At 47.2% G+C, this 16,672-nt stretch overlaps 1 protein-coding gene across 1 annotated transcript; it reads right to left on the bottom strand.

The window, feature by feature from the left end:
• Window positions 1–249: 249 nt before the first annotated feature.
• On the bottom strand, window positions 250–16,463 carry LOC306787077 (phospholipid phosphatase 3-like). Its single transcript, XM_079282095.1, has 6 exons — window positions 15,950–16,463; window positions 4,437–4,594; window positions 3,974–4,260; window positions 3,779–3,848; window positions 1,971–2,135; window positions 250–1,744 (listed from the first exon to the last, which is right to left on the bottom strand). Exons 1-6 carry the CDS (start codon window positions 16,155–16,157, stop codon window positions 1,640–1,642), a joined length of 993 nt encoding a protein of 330 aa, XP_079138221.1. The 5' UTR covers window positions 16,158–16,463; the 3' UTR covers window positions 250–1,639.
• Window positions 16,464–16,672: the final 209 nt, after the last annotated feature.

The following is a 16,672-nucleotide window of genomic DNA, read 5'->3' on the forward strand; positions in this document are numbered from 1 at the left end:
GAGCCTCCGAACAAAAAGAAAAGAGGTTAAATCACTTATCGTTGCAGTGTTTACGTTTTGTTTCAGCTCAGATGTCCTTACCTCCTCACAGAGTCTGGAATCCTGTTTGAAAAGAGAAGATAATCGCTGGATGCTGACTGACTTACAAATGGCTAAATAGTTTACTTGACCAACTCTGCTGCATGTGAGTAGCCAGAGACAACGGAGAGGAAATAATAAGAGGCCCGAGAAGTTAAAAGCATTCAACATTCATTTTATTGGTTTGGTTTTTTTGAGTACAGTGGTTATTTTTTTTTGCCTTTCTGGCATTCACAGACAAAACAAACAAATACAATAACTGGCAACACATAAAATATAGCTTTCTGATAATATCTGTGGCTCAGTCTAGTAGTTACAACAGATACAATAGTAACTCTCCGTACCTGATTGACACAAACGTAAATTACAAACACTTAATAAACATGTGAAAACTGTCCAAAACTGGAACTAATACTTTTGAAATTCTGTCTGGTTTATAAAATGACGTGGCTATTTACATTCAATTTGAATAATTATCATTAAAAAGTAGCAAAAACAAACATAGTGTATGAGTCTTACATGAACAAAAATAAACACTGATTATTCAAACGTGTGATAAAATATATAATATTGATTATAATGAGAAGGTTCCATTATGTACGTTCAAGTGCTATTAATAAAGATGCACAGGAGGGCCGCCACGTCGGCTCTCCTGTCAAGAGTGGCATAAATCAAGGTGCAGCTCAGAGATTCGGGGGGGAAAATGTCAAAGGTTACAAAATTCAGTCAAACCTAAGACGCAGTCAAAGTGGTTAGTACAGAAAGATGGCGGTGGCGAGGAAGAGAAAGTTCCTCGGTCGGACTCCTAACCATCACTACCATGGTTACACAAAAAGAAAGATAACATTGTTCTACAGCTCAAATACAGTTGTTCTTGTCTTTTCTTTGCTTACGGTCAGGTTATTGTCATAGCGACGGAGGGCAGTCTGATTATAGCAGTGGCACAACAGAAGGTCCAGATGGTGACGCTTGTTCCGTATCACTCGGTACGGAGCTCCCGTTGCATCTGAGGACCAATGGTCTCAGTCCGCAGCTGCTGGCGATGTGTTTTCCGAGGTGGACACAAGATCAACAACAAAAAGGAGGCTGGCGTTTGCTCCTCTCTCCGTCCCCAAGACCCAAGATTTACAAGTTCTGCTTTGAAAGCTTTCTCACTGCACTGACCCAAATGCCTCCATCACTGGCAACCAAAACGATCACCATTAGCAGCTTCTAAAGATCCTCTCGAAAAAATAGACTTTTTTTATTTATTTTTCTCATATATAAAAAAATATCTGTATTATTACTATGCAGTTCTGTTCACCGGACGGGTCAGTCAAATGTGCTTCTTGTATTTCACGTGTGTGAGTGTGTGTGTGAACATTAGATTAGTGTGTGAATGTGTGTGTGTGTGTGTGTCAGTATTAGATTGTACTCTTTTATCGTATCCTTCTCTTAGAATGGTTCCCGTTCTTAGAAACCTTCTCTCTGCTCCTCACTTGTGCTATCTGACTCCCTCCCTGACTCTCTGTAGTCCATCTTCTCTTGTCTTCCCTCCTCCTGGAATGATTGCGTGTGCCTGCTAACAGACAGTTTGCTGGCTGGACAGTGGACTCTCCAGGGACATGCTCGTGGGGGACAGGTCTGGACGGGCGCAGGGCTTAAACATGGAGGAGATGTAGAAGGCCTGCGGGCACAGACACAAAACATGTCAGGAAATATACACCGGCCACACACGCTGTCAATCATTCCCTGTTTATAAACCGCACCAGGGATCAGAGTGAGCAAAATGAGGGAGACAGCCTATTGTTTGAGCGAACTCAGTCAACAGAGAGCAGACAGAAACAAAATCCTGCGAAGACAGAGACAACTGTCATTGAAGACTATTTAGACAGCAGCGATTTCCCACTCACCACCCAGTATGCAGTGAGTCCTCCTTGGACGAAGCCGGTGAGGACGTCGGTGGGGTGGTGGCGGTTTTCGGAGATGCGGCTCAGGCCGGTGTAGATGGCGATCGTCACTAAGAGGAACTGTATTAGTGGGCGCAGCAGCCGAGCTCCTCGCCACGACAACCGCGCCTGCAGTAGAACTGCAAAGTAGGACAAATAATACCGTCATTATGTTGTTGCTGACTTTATAATTACTGCAGAATGCAAGCATGTGTGGGTGCTTGTGTGCTAATGCATAAACCGATAGATTACGCCGAACAATTAAAGATCTGTAAACGCAGACAGAGACCTTTAAGTCAAACATGGACATCCACTCAGTCTACTACCCAGAGGGGAAAGAGAAGCTTGGCGCGAGTCCATTAACACTATCTCAACCGCATTTCCTCCTTTTGTTCATCCTCATCTCCTGCCTCAGCGACGCTCTATAGAATGGATGTTTGTGTCTGAAAAAATGGGGTCAGGGGGCGAGCTCGATGCAGATGCAGAGCTCGCTTTACGAGGAGGCTGGAGGTCTGTCTGGACCCGTCAACCACTGAGGAGCACGTGGCCTACATTCCTGCGGTGAGGCCGACTGTAACCGGGTCCTTCTCACTCTCTCTCCTATCACAAATGAGAGCAGGTGTCACCGTCCCTGCCTTAAACACTATAGCAGCTGGCCACGTTCCAGGTGGCATGTAGATACAGGTTTGACACAATCTCTCCAGGTTGTCTCCAGTCTAGCTAGCTGTGTGTTTGTGCCTGCAGTGTGTGTGTGTGTGTGTGGAGAAACAACGGAGTGAGATGTGGAGAGGAACAGGAGGAACAGGGCTAACGAACACCGAGGCCCTCGTTTTTTCTCACACCACTTCAGTACCCTTTTATTCCTCTTATTCAGTCTCCCCTTACTCATCCTTGTTTGTCTCTTTCTGGTTGGAGAGGAGCTGCTTTTCATTTGGACTTCTATAGTACACAAATGCAAATAGGAGAGGCAGTGATTTTAATTTCATATTTCAACTATAATTCAACTATAATTTCAGGGCTAATGAGGGGGACTACATGAGGAATGTGGACATGTCATGGTTAATAATGTGCTTTTGTCTCCATCTAACTGTCGTTTCTCTCCCACAGTGCGCCCATGACGACTGGGCAGTGCAGTGTGAGTGAAAGATGAAGAGATGGAGGGGGGAGGGGGGAGGGTGGGGGGGGGTTTAGAGGGTGTATCTTACTGAAAGAAGCCTGTCGATCTCTCAGCAGGCATATTCAGCCTTCTACCCCCCTCCTCTAAATGAGACCCACAACAAGGCATCCTCTGTCTGCACAGCCTCTTCATCTATTCATGTTCCCTGTGGAAAAACATTCTCCCTCATTCTCTAACCCCCCCCCCCCCCCCTCTCTCTCTCTCTCTCCTCCTCTCTGTCTCTCCAGCTCTTTCAGCTTGGAGCAGGATGCCTTTGGAGAATTGCTGCTCTCAAAGATCTCCTCCCTCACAATCAGGAAGTGTGAATATATTTATCAGCACATGTTTGTGCATGTTTAATTATCTTATCTAGTTAATAGTTGCACACATTTTTCCTGGCCTCTATATGGATAGGATAGGTGTCTCTCGTGAGTGAAATGAAACTGACAGTTGTAATATTCCCTCAACATTGTGAACACAATACCAAATACTGTAAATACACAACACGAGCTCAGGTGAACGTGAAGCTCACATTCCAGATGTGTATTGTGTGTGTGTGTGTGTGTGTGTGTGTGTGTGTGTGTGTGTGTGTGTGTGTGGTGTGTATTTAAAAGACAATGTGACTTACTGCCAAGTAGAGCATGGTGTACATTGCAAAGGAAGCATGGCCGGAAAAGAAAGACTTCCTGAAAGAGAAAGATCAATAACTGTTACACATTAACTGCATGACTCGAGCAAATGTATATCCCCTCCCTTAGTCAACACACCAAATCAGTCCAGAGCATAAACATGCGCACACGCACACACACACCTTGCTTCCTCCACCATCTTCACATTAGGCTGCGGGCAGGTGACCCTGGGCACGTAGGTGCCCGTAGTGCAGTTGATGGACGCATAAGTGATGTCACAGACATAGAGGAAGTTGGGTCGCAGGCGCCCCACACTTAGCTTGGCCATATTGGTGAGGGACTGACCCACACAGCAACCAAACAGGAAGCTTCCCAGCTCCTTGTAGAGACACGACACGTAGCAGTTTCGGACAAAGGCCCGCGAGTGAGCACCTCGATAACGCACCCGGTAGCATTCGCCCAGAGCGATCTGAGGAGGAAGGAAGACAAGAGAATCTGATTAACATAAGTCAAACAGCCGAGCTGTACCAATGCTGGAACAGTATTTGTGTTTTAGACTTATGGCAAACACATGCTCCATTACACAATACATTGATGACAACTTGAACTCACTGCGTCAATACTTAACGGCTGTCACTGTCTTACCGTTAGCCCAGTGATGGCTATACCAGCAGCGATGAGCAGGACGTCAGGGATGGCCTCGCTCGGGTCGGCGGGATAGGTGATGCTGGGGTCTCCGCAGAAGAAGCCTCGCTCGTACGGAGTCACTGCCTTCAACTCGCATGCAAAGAATGGGATGGAGGCTGATGAGATGTTGGGAGAGAAAGGAAAAACAAAAGATGGCTTGATGAATGTCTGTGAGCATGTGGTCTGTGCAGCAATGATCACGGAGATAGCTGGTGCAGTCGGCCAACATGAAGGTGGCCTCAAAGGAGCATCGGGGGAGCAGCTTGAAAGAACATCAGTCATCTGGTGACATGATTTCCAGATTCCCAGGGGTTGAAGCGTTCCTCAAATAGCTGCTTCCATCAGAGGGGCAGGGAGAAGGAGAGAAGACAGAGACAGGGAGACAGACAGACGAGGAGATGGGCATGACAGTGGAGAATTAAGACGAGGAAGGAGGAAGAAGATAAGAGGGAAATTTCAGTGTGCCAAAAGAGGACAATAAACCCACTGTAGGAACAGTTCGGTATTCTTTTCTTTGTAACAATGACGGTTTGTTTCTTTGACCTTTGAGTTCAATCCGTTTAATATTACATCAACAATTGTCCCACAAATGTGTTGGCTACGTTTCCTGGCTGGTCACCAATTAAAAGAACTCTGTTTCAGGTGAAAGTGGGTCAAGGTCTGACACGCTGAAGCAAACAAAGCTCACAGCCTGATGGGGAAAGTCCACTGAGTAACAGTTGTGCAAAACTGGAAACCGAGAAACCGCGTGTTTGTATCCCCAGAAGCGGGAGAGCACGTAGAGCGTCGCAGCTTTTATTCCGCGTTACGATCGCCCTGTAACAGCCTGCTCAGTCGCTCCGTGCCATTTCTATCCCATGTCCCCTCGTCACCCCATGGAATGCAGAGAGAACATGGGACTAATCATTAACCTCTGTGCCTCTTCCTGTCATCCCAGGCCCAAAACACACTGCTCCTGCCAGGGAATCTCTCCGACTACGTGACTGAGTAGTGCACTGGATACGCACTCAAAAGTCAAGCAGAAGGAACAGCACACACAAACACACACTCAAACACAACGAATGGCACGCAAACGAATCTTGAATCGCAGTAAATCAACAATTATTGACTCGCAAAAAACAGGGCATGAACATCTAACATACTAAAGGTAACGCAGCCTTTGTTTTAGTTTTATTAATGAACTCGCTTGCTATCACAACCACACAGTCAGCCTCACAGAACTAATAAAGGGTTAGCAAGCAAATAATCTATAGGTTCGAGGCTAAAAGACACGAGGAGGCAACTCTTATCAGCTGTGTGCTTATTAAGAATGTTATTCTGCAGTCAAAAGTATGTTCGTGACCTCCGTAGTCAAAGTCAAGCTGCCCTAGCAGCAGAAAGACAAAACGCTGATAGAAGCCAGCTCACGTACATATAACTCAAGAGGGGCCTCAATAAAAAAGCGAGTTTATTGAGGACATCATCTCATGCAAGCCATTAAAAATAAACCTGCTATTCATTTTGTCGTCCTAGATTGTAAGAATCTTACAATGTTGCATTTTGTGGACACAGTGTTGCCACCATAGTTAGTGGTGTTCGTTATATACAAAAAGATGTCCTTAATGTACACTGCATATCTGTTTGTATCTGTTTGGGGAAGTTCATTTGGAAAAATGAATGTCCTGAATGAGTGTTTCCTGGTCTCTTATCCTCTTATCCGTGTGTATCATACCTTGGTGGAGACCTGCAGAGATGTCATCTGGTTCATCGCTGGTTCAAGTGGATTTGTTTTGTTCCATTCGGGTTGAAAATAACACACATTACATTTCAAATATGTTGCCACTGAAAAAGAGAAGTGAGGACCAGAGCAGCAGAAGGTGAGAACGCTCTGTGAAAGCCTGATGCACAAAGAAGAAAGGAAACAGGTGACATCTCCTCATACGGAGAGAAAGAACTGTGAGTGAGCTGATGAGGAAAGCAGGGTTTTTTCAGGGTTTGTTGTGCCAACAAGTGGACAATGCAGCTATTAATTCAGGGCTGACATGCTGCCTTTTCTCATGAAGTTTGTTTTTGGATCATATTTGTGGGCGTTGTCGCTGTGCTCAAACGTTCCACTTACAGCATTTGACATTTATTCTGCCAATAATGAACCGCTTTGGTTGTAAGAAGGTGAATTTCGTGGGCGAATACCGCTTTCCATACCTCCCATTAACAGGCTCTCTCTGTGTCCTCATCCAATTCCTCAATATGGACAGTCCTCTCTCAATAATCAATGTTGTGCTGCACCGACAGCGATGTAATGGACGGATTCTCCATTAAGGGCCAAACACGCTGCGGTTACAGGAGGAACATGGACTTTTTAAGGGATCATTTTCAACACATACGGAGGTCTAATGAGATCCATGAAGTGCTGTGCCAGATAGTGCTGATGGCTTGTGCTGTTTTCCCATTATTGCATGAAGTCCACGGACAGACTCGGAGCTAATGGCCGTGAACCGAAGATCACTCCGCTGTGGCGAAGATGTTTGCAAAGCTTCTCAATAAAATAAATCCACTCAACCTGAGCGGTGTCACAAATCCTCAGTGCTGTACAGTAAATAAAACACAAAGCGACGATGATAGAAACCACATGTAAGAAATACTCAGTATCTGCACAATCCTGTACAAATGACAAGCTCCTGTGTCGCAGTCAACCGCATCTGCTTGACAAGTACACGAAAACAGTTTTCACAACAAGACGTGAAAACACTCCCAGAGGCCCTCACATCATCTGCCAGGCAGCTGTGAGCAAACCTTAGCACCTGGTCAAGACACGCTCAAAAGAGAGCCAGGCCAGGGAAGGCCTGCGAGGGGACCCAAAAGGAGGCGGAGGAGTGGGTCGGCTCACACAGCCGGGCCAAAATGTGCTGCTCGCTGGGCCTGACACTCAACGCAGGAATGCTTTCAAATAGTCAAAAGGGACAGAAAGAAAGAAGGGGGAAAGACGAGAAAGAGGGAGGGAGGGAGGGAGGGAGGAGAAGAGGAGGAATGAGAGCCGAGGGGATATGTGCCTCACTCTGAGAAACTCTTCTGGTTCTAATTTACACATCTATGACCACAGCCCAGAATGAGCTCACTGTGAGAGGAGAACAACAACAAAAGCAAAGAAGTGGAAGAAAAAGAAACCTACGGAGAAAGTGATTGAAGACGATTATTCATCATGTTGCTTAACAATACAGTGTCAATCTGAAGACTAGGCTAACGTGCATGGCCAGGAGGCTCGGAAAATTGACAAATGGGGGTGAGGGCGGTAATAGTGGGAGTGAGAGAAAACTGGAGAGATGGAGCCAAGAGCGATGCGGCAGGGCTTTCTCTACAGAGAACAGCAGACGGAGGCGATTAGCGGTGGTTCTGGAATGCGAGAGGGTCAGAGATCTGGGCTCTGCTGGGACCCGCTCTGTAAACACGACCCCACGTCAACCAGCAGAATATCCACAACACACACACATGAGAACCACACTGGGATGCGAACAAACCAAAATCCACCGCCACACAGACTAACAGACAACCAAACAAACCAACCAAAAAACCCACCAGCACCGAGAAGAACAAACGAATCAACCGAGCACGAACCGAACGATCCTAAATGCATTGAGACAAACAGGCTCATTATCACGGACCGAAATGAGTTGGGGATGCTGCTGCTGGCAGACAAGCAGCCTGTGCATCCTCATCGATTAGCATGACAGCCTGAAGCCATATCGAAGCCACAGTAATGATCGCTCGCTTCATCGCCTCCAATACTGTTTGACTGTGCGGGCCTCGTTCTCTTTGCCCTTTGATAGAACGGGAGGACAATTAGTGAGTAACCTGTCAACGCAAGGTCCATTTGGCCTGCAGCTTTAGGACCAGGCTGAGCCTGGGCTGCAGCCCAGCTTGCTGTACAGACCCCTTCAGGGGTGGTCCACCCTCGCTGGGCCCCTCAGCAGCTTGCATGTGCCAATGTTTCCCAGCAAAATTTTTAGCTGCTTGTTTACCCACAAGTCAACCTTGCAAAAAATAAAATAGTAAGCTGGTGAACTGAACCCTGAAGTGTCGTAATGGGACTTGTTTTGCGAGCATGATAATCCCTGCTCACTGCATTAGAAGAAGCAGCGTGGCGGCCTTCCTAACATGCTCATAAATAGCAGTCTCCAGTTGGGCCGGGTGGGCTCGTACAATTATTTGTGCAATAATGACTTAAACTGCACAAAGCTGTCTCCACATGAGCCAGCCTTGATCTGTTCTTTCATCTCATCAGTTTGAGTCAGGCACTTTCAGGGCAAAGCTGCGTCTTCTAAGTTTCACCTGACATACAAAAAGAAAAGTCTTTTGTTTGAAGAGGCAGTCCGATTAGAGACTTTATGCTCCATCACGCAGGCTCGAGCACACAAAAGAACAAAGGAAGACAAACACACACACGCACAGACTGTGACTATGATTGGCAGCCACAAACCTAATTAAAGTGTTGTGCGTGTATCACAGGAGGTGGTTCTTGCTGTTCATCCGTGGTGGCCAATCCAGGTAGCAGAGGTGGAATAAGGGTGAGTGCCATTATGAATCCCACTGCATTTCTTGGCAAGACCCGCCGCCCTGTGTAGCTGGTGGAGGCAGAGGCGATTGGTTGAGGTTAGGCATTGATCTTGAGTGGTTAGGGTCAGGATAGCCCATTGGACAGGGCATCAGACCCGCAGGTTACCGAAAGCTCGGTAAACACGGCCAATCCTAGAGCCGGAATGCTTCACAGGGCCTGTCTTACGAAGAAAAGCAGTAGGATTCATAATAACGCCCCCCCCCCCCCCTGCACACACACACACATTCCCTCTTTCCATAATTAGCTGGATGGTTCTGAGGGACTCATCTGTTTTGTCTGCCCTGATGGCAGCACAAAGATCAGCGAAGTAATCGGGGAAGAACAAAGAGGGACTAAGGAGCCACGTCAGTCTTGTATGTCTGTTAACCATCTGCTGTCACCAGCATCTCCTGCTGCTGGACTCCGTACAGCCTCTTTGAGTAGATACCCACTGCTCCATTCATCATGGCACATTTGATGTGCAAAGTAAAAAAGAAGAAATGTGTGTGAACTCAAATAAATGTTTCTTCCAACTGCCTTCGTGTTGCTTCACCTTCCACCAGGAGAGCTCTAGCGTGGCCCTCTCTCTGTTACTGTTACAGCTGGCGAGTGGAGACATGCTTCGCACAGCTGCTTCTGTTCTCTCCACACTTCACTGACCCGCTTCCTGGAGCCCGGCTCTGGAGTTCAGGGCAAGAGTGGTGAGGTCTGAAGTGGGCTGTCTGTCTGCCTGTCTGAATCAGCAGGAACATAAAGGACCCGCCACTCTGGTATGTACCTGGGACGCTTTAAAGGAGCTCTCTGGTGGGTTGGAGAGAGACGAGGGGCTGGCAGTCTGCAATGTGAGAACGACACAGGGTTGTGGTCGAGACTGCAGGGGAGGTATTTGGCACGACGCAGCCTGATTGTGGTCGCTCTGTATGGATGGCAAGAGTCAAGGGCTGTTTTGTCAGCGTGTTTTGGTTTGGGGGGGGGGGGGACATGCAGCTGGAACAACTTCAGAGGGAAGCTTGAGAGAATAAAGGAAGGGAAGGCTCCAGCAGGTGAAATGTGACACAATGATAAAATGGTGCTGATGATGGGTAACAATGCCGTGGCGCCAAGGGGGGGGGGGGGGGGGGGGCTGTCTCATTATAGGGGGTACAGACAGAAGAGGACGAGTCATTAGTTCTGACAGGCTGAAAGACGAAGCAACAGGCTGAGATTCAGCTCGATACTTCGATTGGAAGCCTCTGCAAAAAAAAAGAAAATCCATTCTAGCTCATGAGCAGTGAGGATAAGAGCACTGTACACATCTTTCTTCACTCATTACGGCTAATACCTATGGACCACCACGAGCACTTACGGAACCGTCGTCGAGGAGAAGATCGCAGCTGCCTCGTTAAAAGCGCATTTGAAGCTATTTGCTGTCTGAACCGTCGATCCTTCTTAGAGCTATACTTCCTCACTATAGCACGTAAACAGACAGCTGCGGAAAAGGTCCCTCAGCCGCCCCTGGGTCTGACCTCTGACCCCTACTGTAGATCTCCAACCCCTTCTAACCCCTCACTCTACTCTCCCACCCCGGGGCTGTTCACTCATTCGGGCTCTTACTTGCCCCCCTACAGCCTTCAGGCACCTGAGACATTTCTCAGGCCTGAGCTGGCTCTCTGGTGAGCTAATGGGCGAGAGGTGGACGTATTGACAGCAGAGTACGTATGTGCCCATACAGTCTGTCTCAGGATGTGCAGGGTGCAGCTAATGGATTCCTGAACCTCTGCAGTGCTGTCAAATGGGGAAGAGATGCACTTGTACACTAACGAGAGAGAGGTGGAGAGAGAGAGAAATCACTTTTTCCACTGACTAATGACTTGACTGAGCCATTTTTAATGGCTCTCCATCTGTCCGTCGCAGAGTGACGCCAGTGTGTTCCATAACTTCAGAGCGCGTTTGATCAGGGCCTAAAACGCTCAGCAAAACAGGACCGGCAAATTTGTCAACAAACAGCGCGCACATGGCAGCTGTAGTAGGGTGTCCGCGTAAGCATCCGCCATGACGCATACACACAAATGCCAACGAACCCGCGCTTTCACTCATAACCACGCACACACGCATGAACACACACACAGGAGACAATTACATGTTCCTGGCCCTACACACACACCGACGTGTTGTGACGCGTTGGCCTCTCGCTGTTTCGCTCACTTGGCAGCTTTCTCTGCCAAAAGAACAGAGGCAGGCGTCATAAAACCGCCGCCCGCCCAAAACACACACACATGCAGACGCAAAAACACACACACCTCGCTGCATTGCTGGAACACCTTCAGTCTCAAAATAGTTTGTCTGAAGAAAATAGGAGAGCGGGAGACGCAGGCAAAAAGGAAAATGAAAAAAAGAGATAAGCTGAAAGGAGGGAGTGTTTTCCGAGTCCTGATCACTTAGGTAGATACGTCCTTCCCTTGCTGGCATGCTGCTTCACGTCTTGAACAAAAACACACACTTAACAACGATGAACTGATTCCAGTTTTCACTTTCTATCTGATCCAAAAGCTAGTTCTGTTTTTACTACTGAATTTAATCATTTTCTTCTTTTAAACAGTTTATCAACAGTGTATTATTCTAACATCTTGCGCATATCAAGTGTGAAATACTTTCACAATTAACCTCCAAAAGCAGGTCATGCCTAGCGGCAACCATCATGTCTTAGCCACTAAGCTGCGCAAGCTAACGGTGGGTTTTCAGGTGCCACTTCCCATCATTTACCAATTACCGGTACTCTTAACAGAGGCAATAATAACTGGCTTTATTGGGGGGTGATGACAGAGCAGGGGCCACCTGTGCAGGAGGGAAACAGCAGTGCATGCTGGGAGGCCTGTCCCTGCATGCTTTCCAGATATGACAAACACCCGACACCTCCTGACCTCTGGGTGGCTGGACGCTAGAGCTCAGGTCCAGCCACGGGGCGCGGATTCTGTCAGGTCTGTCAAACCCCGGTCCGTCCCACCAGGAATGTTTGCACACACTTAGGACACGCGAGCAAACACTTGCACTCTGCAGCTTGCGTGGAAGATTCTGACACCGAGCTGAACCGGAGCGATCCATCTCGGTGCAGCATCCGTCATGTGCGTGTCAGAGCAGCGCCATAAACAAACGCCGGAGAACAACAATGCCAGACAAGCCCCGGTGTTGAGTAAGAGTGCGATCGGGTAACCTGAGTCGAAGCCTCAGTTAGCGTCCTCGATATCCCAGCATTCCACAGCAGACGCGTTCGAGTGTATTCACAATGCCGCGCTGTATTAACTTTATGCCGCCTCTTTAAATTGCGAAGTAAATACTGGAACACGCGGAGAGGCTGTGAAAACCTCAGATCACTGTGGAATCCCTCTTCAGCTGATAACATAATGAGCAGGCTTCAGGGGGAAATTCCACAGTTACAGTAGTGAATGAGCCCCTTTAACAGGAGGAATAATGCCGGCGGGTCAACTGTCTGAGGGGAATCTGATGATGGCATTTTTAAGGGAAAAGTGGGTTAGTCAGAGATAAGCGGGTTCAGCTAAATAAAGGGCTCAATTCATCTCCTCTGAGTGATGGCATTCACTGCCGAATGCCCACAGATGAGTCAAGGTCAGGCTTCAACAGATAACCGAGACGGTGGCTAACAGAGCAGAGACGGGCAGGATGCAGCCAGACGTCTGTAAGTCATCTCATCTATCATTAGATCTCCCAGTAACAACAACGGGCCTGTTAATGCATTGTACTCAGTGGCGGCTGGTCAATAGAGGGCCATGGGGCATGGCCCCACCATGAGCCACACAAAAAAATAATAATTATAATAATCATAAATTATACAAATTGTCAATATTTGTGTTTTTGAACTGTGGAATGTACCCAGTAATGTGTGTAAAATATGATATCTGCGCAAAATATATGCTTTTCCTGCTCGTGCTCTCTGTCTGTGTGCACGACACTCTGAGAACGCGCAGCTTGGGGGGCCTGATCGTTTTGGCCCAAAAGAGGCGGGTCTATGAAGCAGTTTAGCCAATTGCTGATTCAAGGTATAAATGAGTGACATACAATTTAGCCAATCAGCGCCCTCAAATAGATTCAGTTTGGGGCCAGAACGATCAGGCCCCCCTCGCTGCGCGTTCTCGTCAGGAGAAGTCTCTACAGGCGCCCGCGCCAGCGCGAGCACTCCTCCTCCAAGACCTGTTTGAGAGGAGAACTTTGGCGGAGATTCTGCAGCCAAAGAGCTGATATCAGATCAGCCTGACCTCACAATCACACAGCAGACTCGCGGGAAAGGGAAGCAGTACAGCAAAGCTTCTGTACCACCTGTCTAGCTGGATGACGTCATGCTAATCATTTATTTAGCTTTTTAAAACAACGGGGACGGATCCAGCACGGACAGTTACGGGAGTGAGGGATGAGGAGGTAAGGAAACATGAGAACATCATAATTCTGAGATAGAAAGTCAAACTTATGAGATAGAAAGTCAAAAAGATGAGATTGAAAGTCAAATTATGAGATACTTAAACAGTTAGAAGCAGCTCTTTGGCTGGTTACTGTACATTTAACATGGAAATGTATTGTGAGCACATTGAAGACTACTTTAAACTGTGAATGCAGAGAGTTATTTAACAATATGTTACGAGTAGTGACATTTACAACCGGCCCTTTGCGGGCGACCATGATGCTGATGTGGCCCGGAGTGAAAATGAGTTTGAGACCCCTGCTCTAAATCCTCTCAGCTGCGAGCAGCTGCAGGCTCGGTGACTCAGTGGCAGTGTTGTAATCTAGTCAGAGGGGGGATAAGAGGAGTCCGGGGCCACGCAGTTGTTTTGGGAGGAAAGCAAGTATAGCGTGCTAGGCGTGCGTCTCGGGAGGAGAACTGAGAGGGACCATTTCCTCTGCGGTGCTGACTGATGCCGGGCCGCTCTAGCCACTTCCTAAACACAGAACAGAGCTGCTGAGAAGAGTGCTGAGTGAACAGCAATAATAGCATACCTGCAGGGGTTAAAAACAACGCGCCAATGAAATGGACGTTGTTGTTTGTCGTTTTGGCTGCTGCCATGCTTCCTATGCTATAACTGCCAACGAGGCTGAGACCTGTCAGTCTGCCTGGACAGGTTCCGCCTCTCTCGTATTTACACCGAATAACCACTCACACGACAAACACTGGTGATCCCTTCCCCATCAGAGTCATGTGAGATGACGGCATGAAACTGATGAAATGATACAACCTCAGCAAACATCGCAGGCCAGTAGAGCAGGTAGCACCTCGGGCAGGCTTTCCCCCACTAGACCCCACGGAGGAGGAAAGTCACGCTTTTAACTTTGAGTCCTGAAGGAGTCCAGTACAATTATGAGGTTCTGGTTTTCTCATTTAGTCAGAAATGTATTTAAGAGAGAAATGTTGTTCCTGTTCCTCCAAAACATTGTTCTGTTACAGATGAAATGATCTCATAATAAGATGCAATGCTGTAGTTTGAACTTCTGAACTCAGTTCTGCCAAGCACAACATGAACAAACTACTGTGCATCAATAATATGCCGCCTGCATGTTCGTGACATTTAACTTCCACTTTATGAACGTGTGAATGCGGTGCTGTGAAGTATTCTTGTCTGCCCACATTTACGAGACTAAAGACTAAAGAGAGTAAATTCAACCTCGCTGTGACAGTAATGCAGATTAACTATGAGGGCACAATGAGGGAATGTGTAATAGCGATCATATCAAGTCTCAACCCATACTGTGGTAATCCAAACTATACACAATGGATATTATGCTGCTCTATATTGATTCAAACCTCCATACAATTTGACCAAATCTTATCACATAGAGGCCTCTGAGTCCATGTGACCGAATTTGGTGATTACGATCGATTTGAAAATTATTGCTCATCTATATATTGTTTAAAGTGAAAATAGTAAACATTTGCAAGCTTGTTTTCCTCCATTTTATGTTAAAAAACCTTTGGGGTTTAAGACTTCTGATTGTACAGAATATGAAAAAAATAGTCAAATTGTGATGGAAAATAGTCTTTAGTTTCACCATTTAGACAGTTAATGTAAAAACAAACAAACATGTCATTGATTACATCATGAAGAAAAACTAGCTTTTCAAATCCTCTGTCAAGTAGATTGCAGAGAACCACTCCTTTATTATGGTTATGCCAGTCGCCTCTGATCTGATGTCCACATGTTGTTAGTGAAGTTTCTAAATCTCCTGGTGAAAGCTAGTGGTTCATGTTATTGAACTATGAGCCTGTAAAACCTTCATCATGTGCGGCTGCATTCAGGCCTGATGGTGCAGTGAGAGAGGCCAACGAGCTCAGTGGACATGAGGCAATTCTGGGCACGGGAACACAAAAGCATGTTTTTTATCCCAATTCCCACGTCCTTCTGCCGGGAACCTTGGGAGTTACCATGAGAATAGATGAATTCCCGGGAAAACTCTGCTCCTGCCAGCTGAGACCCCCCCCCCCCCCCCCCCCCCCTCTGAGCTGAAACTTTTCAGCCCGTTTAAACAGTTTCCATTTTTCTTGTGGAAAAAAAGTCGTTAACTTGTATAAATCCCCATGCGATGCGTTTCCCCTCCCGGAACCCAACTGAGTTTAACCTCCAAAGACTTGATGTGATCGCGTGTTGACACACACACGCGCGTGCAATCAACAGACCAACATGACAGAAGTGTGTGTGTGTGTGTGTGTGTGTGTGTGTGTGTGTGTGTGTGTGTGTGTGTGTGTGTGTGTGTGTGTGTGTGTGGGTCCTTTTCAAACATGCTTATTGTAGGCTACATGCAAAACTTCAAAATGGCAAGTGATGAAGTGGTCTTCAGTGCATTCGCCCCGTAATAACACCAACAACTGTAGATTATAACTATATTATAATGATATAAAAGACGTGAATGCACATGTTCTTACCGACAATAAGGCATAATAGATCCAAACCGACAAGCATCTTGCTCTTGGTGCAAAACGAGCTCTCCTCCTCGGACCCGGAGGGGAAGCGCTTCCCACCGCCGTTCTCCATTCCGTCCCCGGCCCCTCCACCGTCCGCTAACCGCAGCTGGAGCTCCGCGTCCCGGGGCAGCGTGTCGCTGTGTGTACCGGTGGAGTTCAACTTCTGCATGTCTTTAGCTCCAAAAAAAGTTAATGACAACTTGTTTCAGCAACAAATAAAGTTACTGCGATGTCTTGTCGCGTGATGGTGATTCCCAAAACGTTTCAGTCCGCCCGTCTTCGGGGCAACAAATCCATGTCAACGACAGTTTGACAGCAGCAGACCGACCGACCGACCGACCGACCGCAAGTTGCAGAGAGGGGGGGGGGGGGGTGGACAACAGACGGAGGCTAATTGGAAATAAAAGGCAACAGCAGCATCCGCGTGAACTTCAACTCAGTTCCACAAACTTGTTCTGAGTGGGAGCGTGCTGAAACCTACTCCCACACTGTCCCGACCAGACCTGCAGTCACGTCAATGTCAAACAAACATGAATGAAAAAACACTTGGTTCAAACTTTCAAAATAAAGTGCTCTCTTGTTGAACGTTAGCCTCGCCGTGCGTCGAGTGGAGTTGGAACATTACTTTTAGTTTGAAACATTTCGTATCATTTCCGGTATTGTTCAGTGTGACTTGACTGTTTA

This window comes from Melanostigma gelatinosum (assembly GCF_949748355.1).
Source record: "Melanostigma gelatinosum genome assembly, chromosome: 13".
NCBI lineage: Eukaryota > Metazoa > Chordata > Actinopteri > Perciformes > Zoarcidae > Melanostigma > Melanostigma gelatinosum.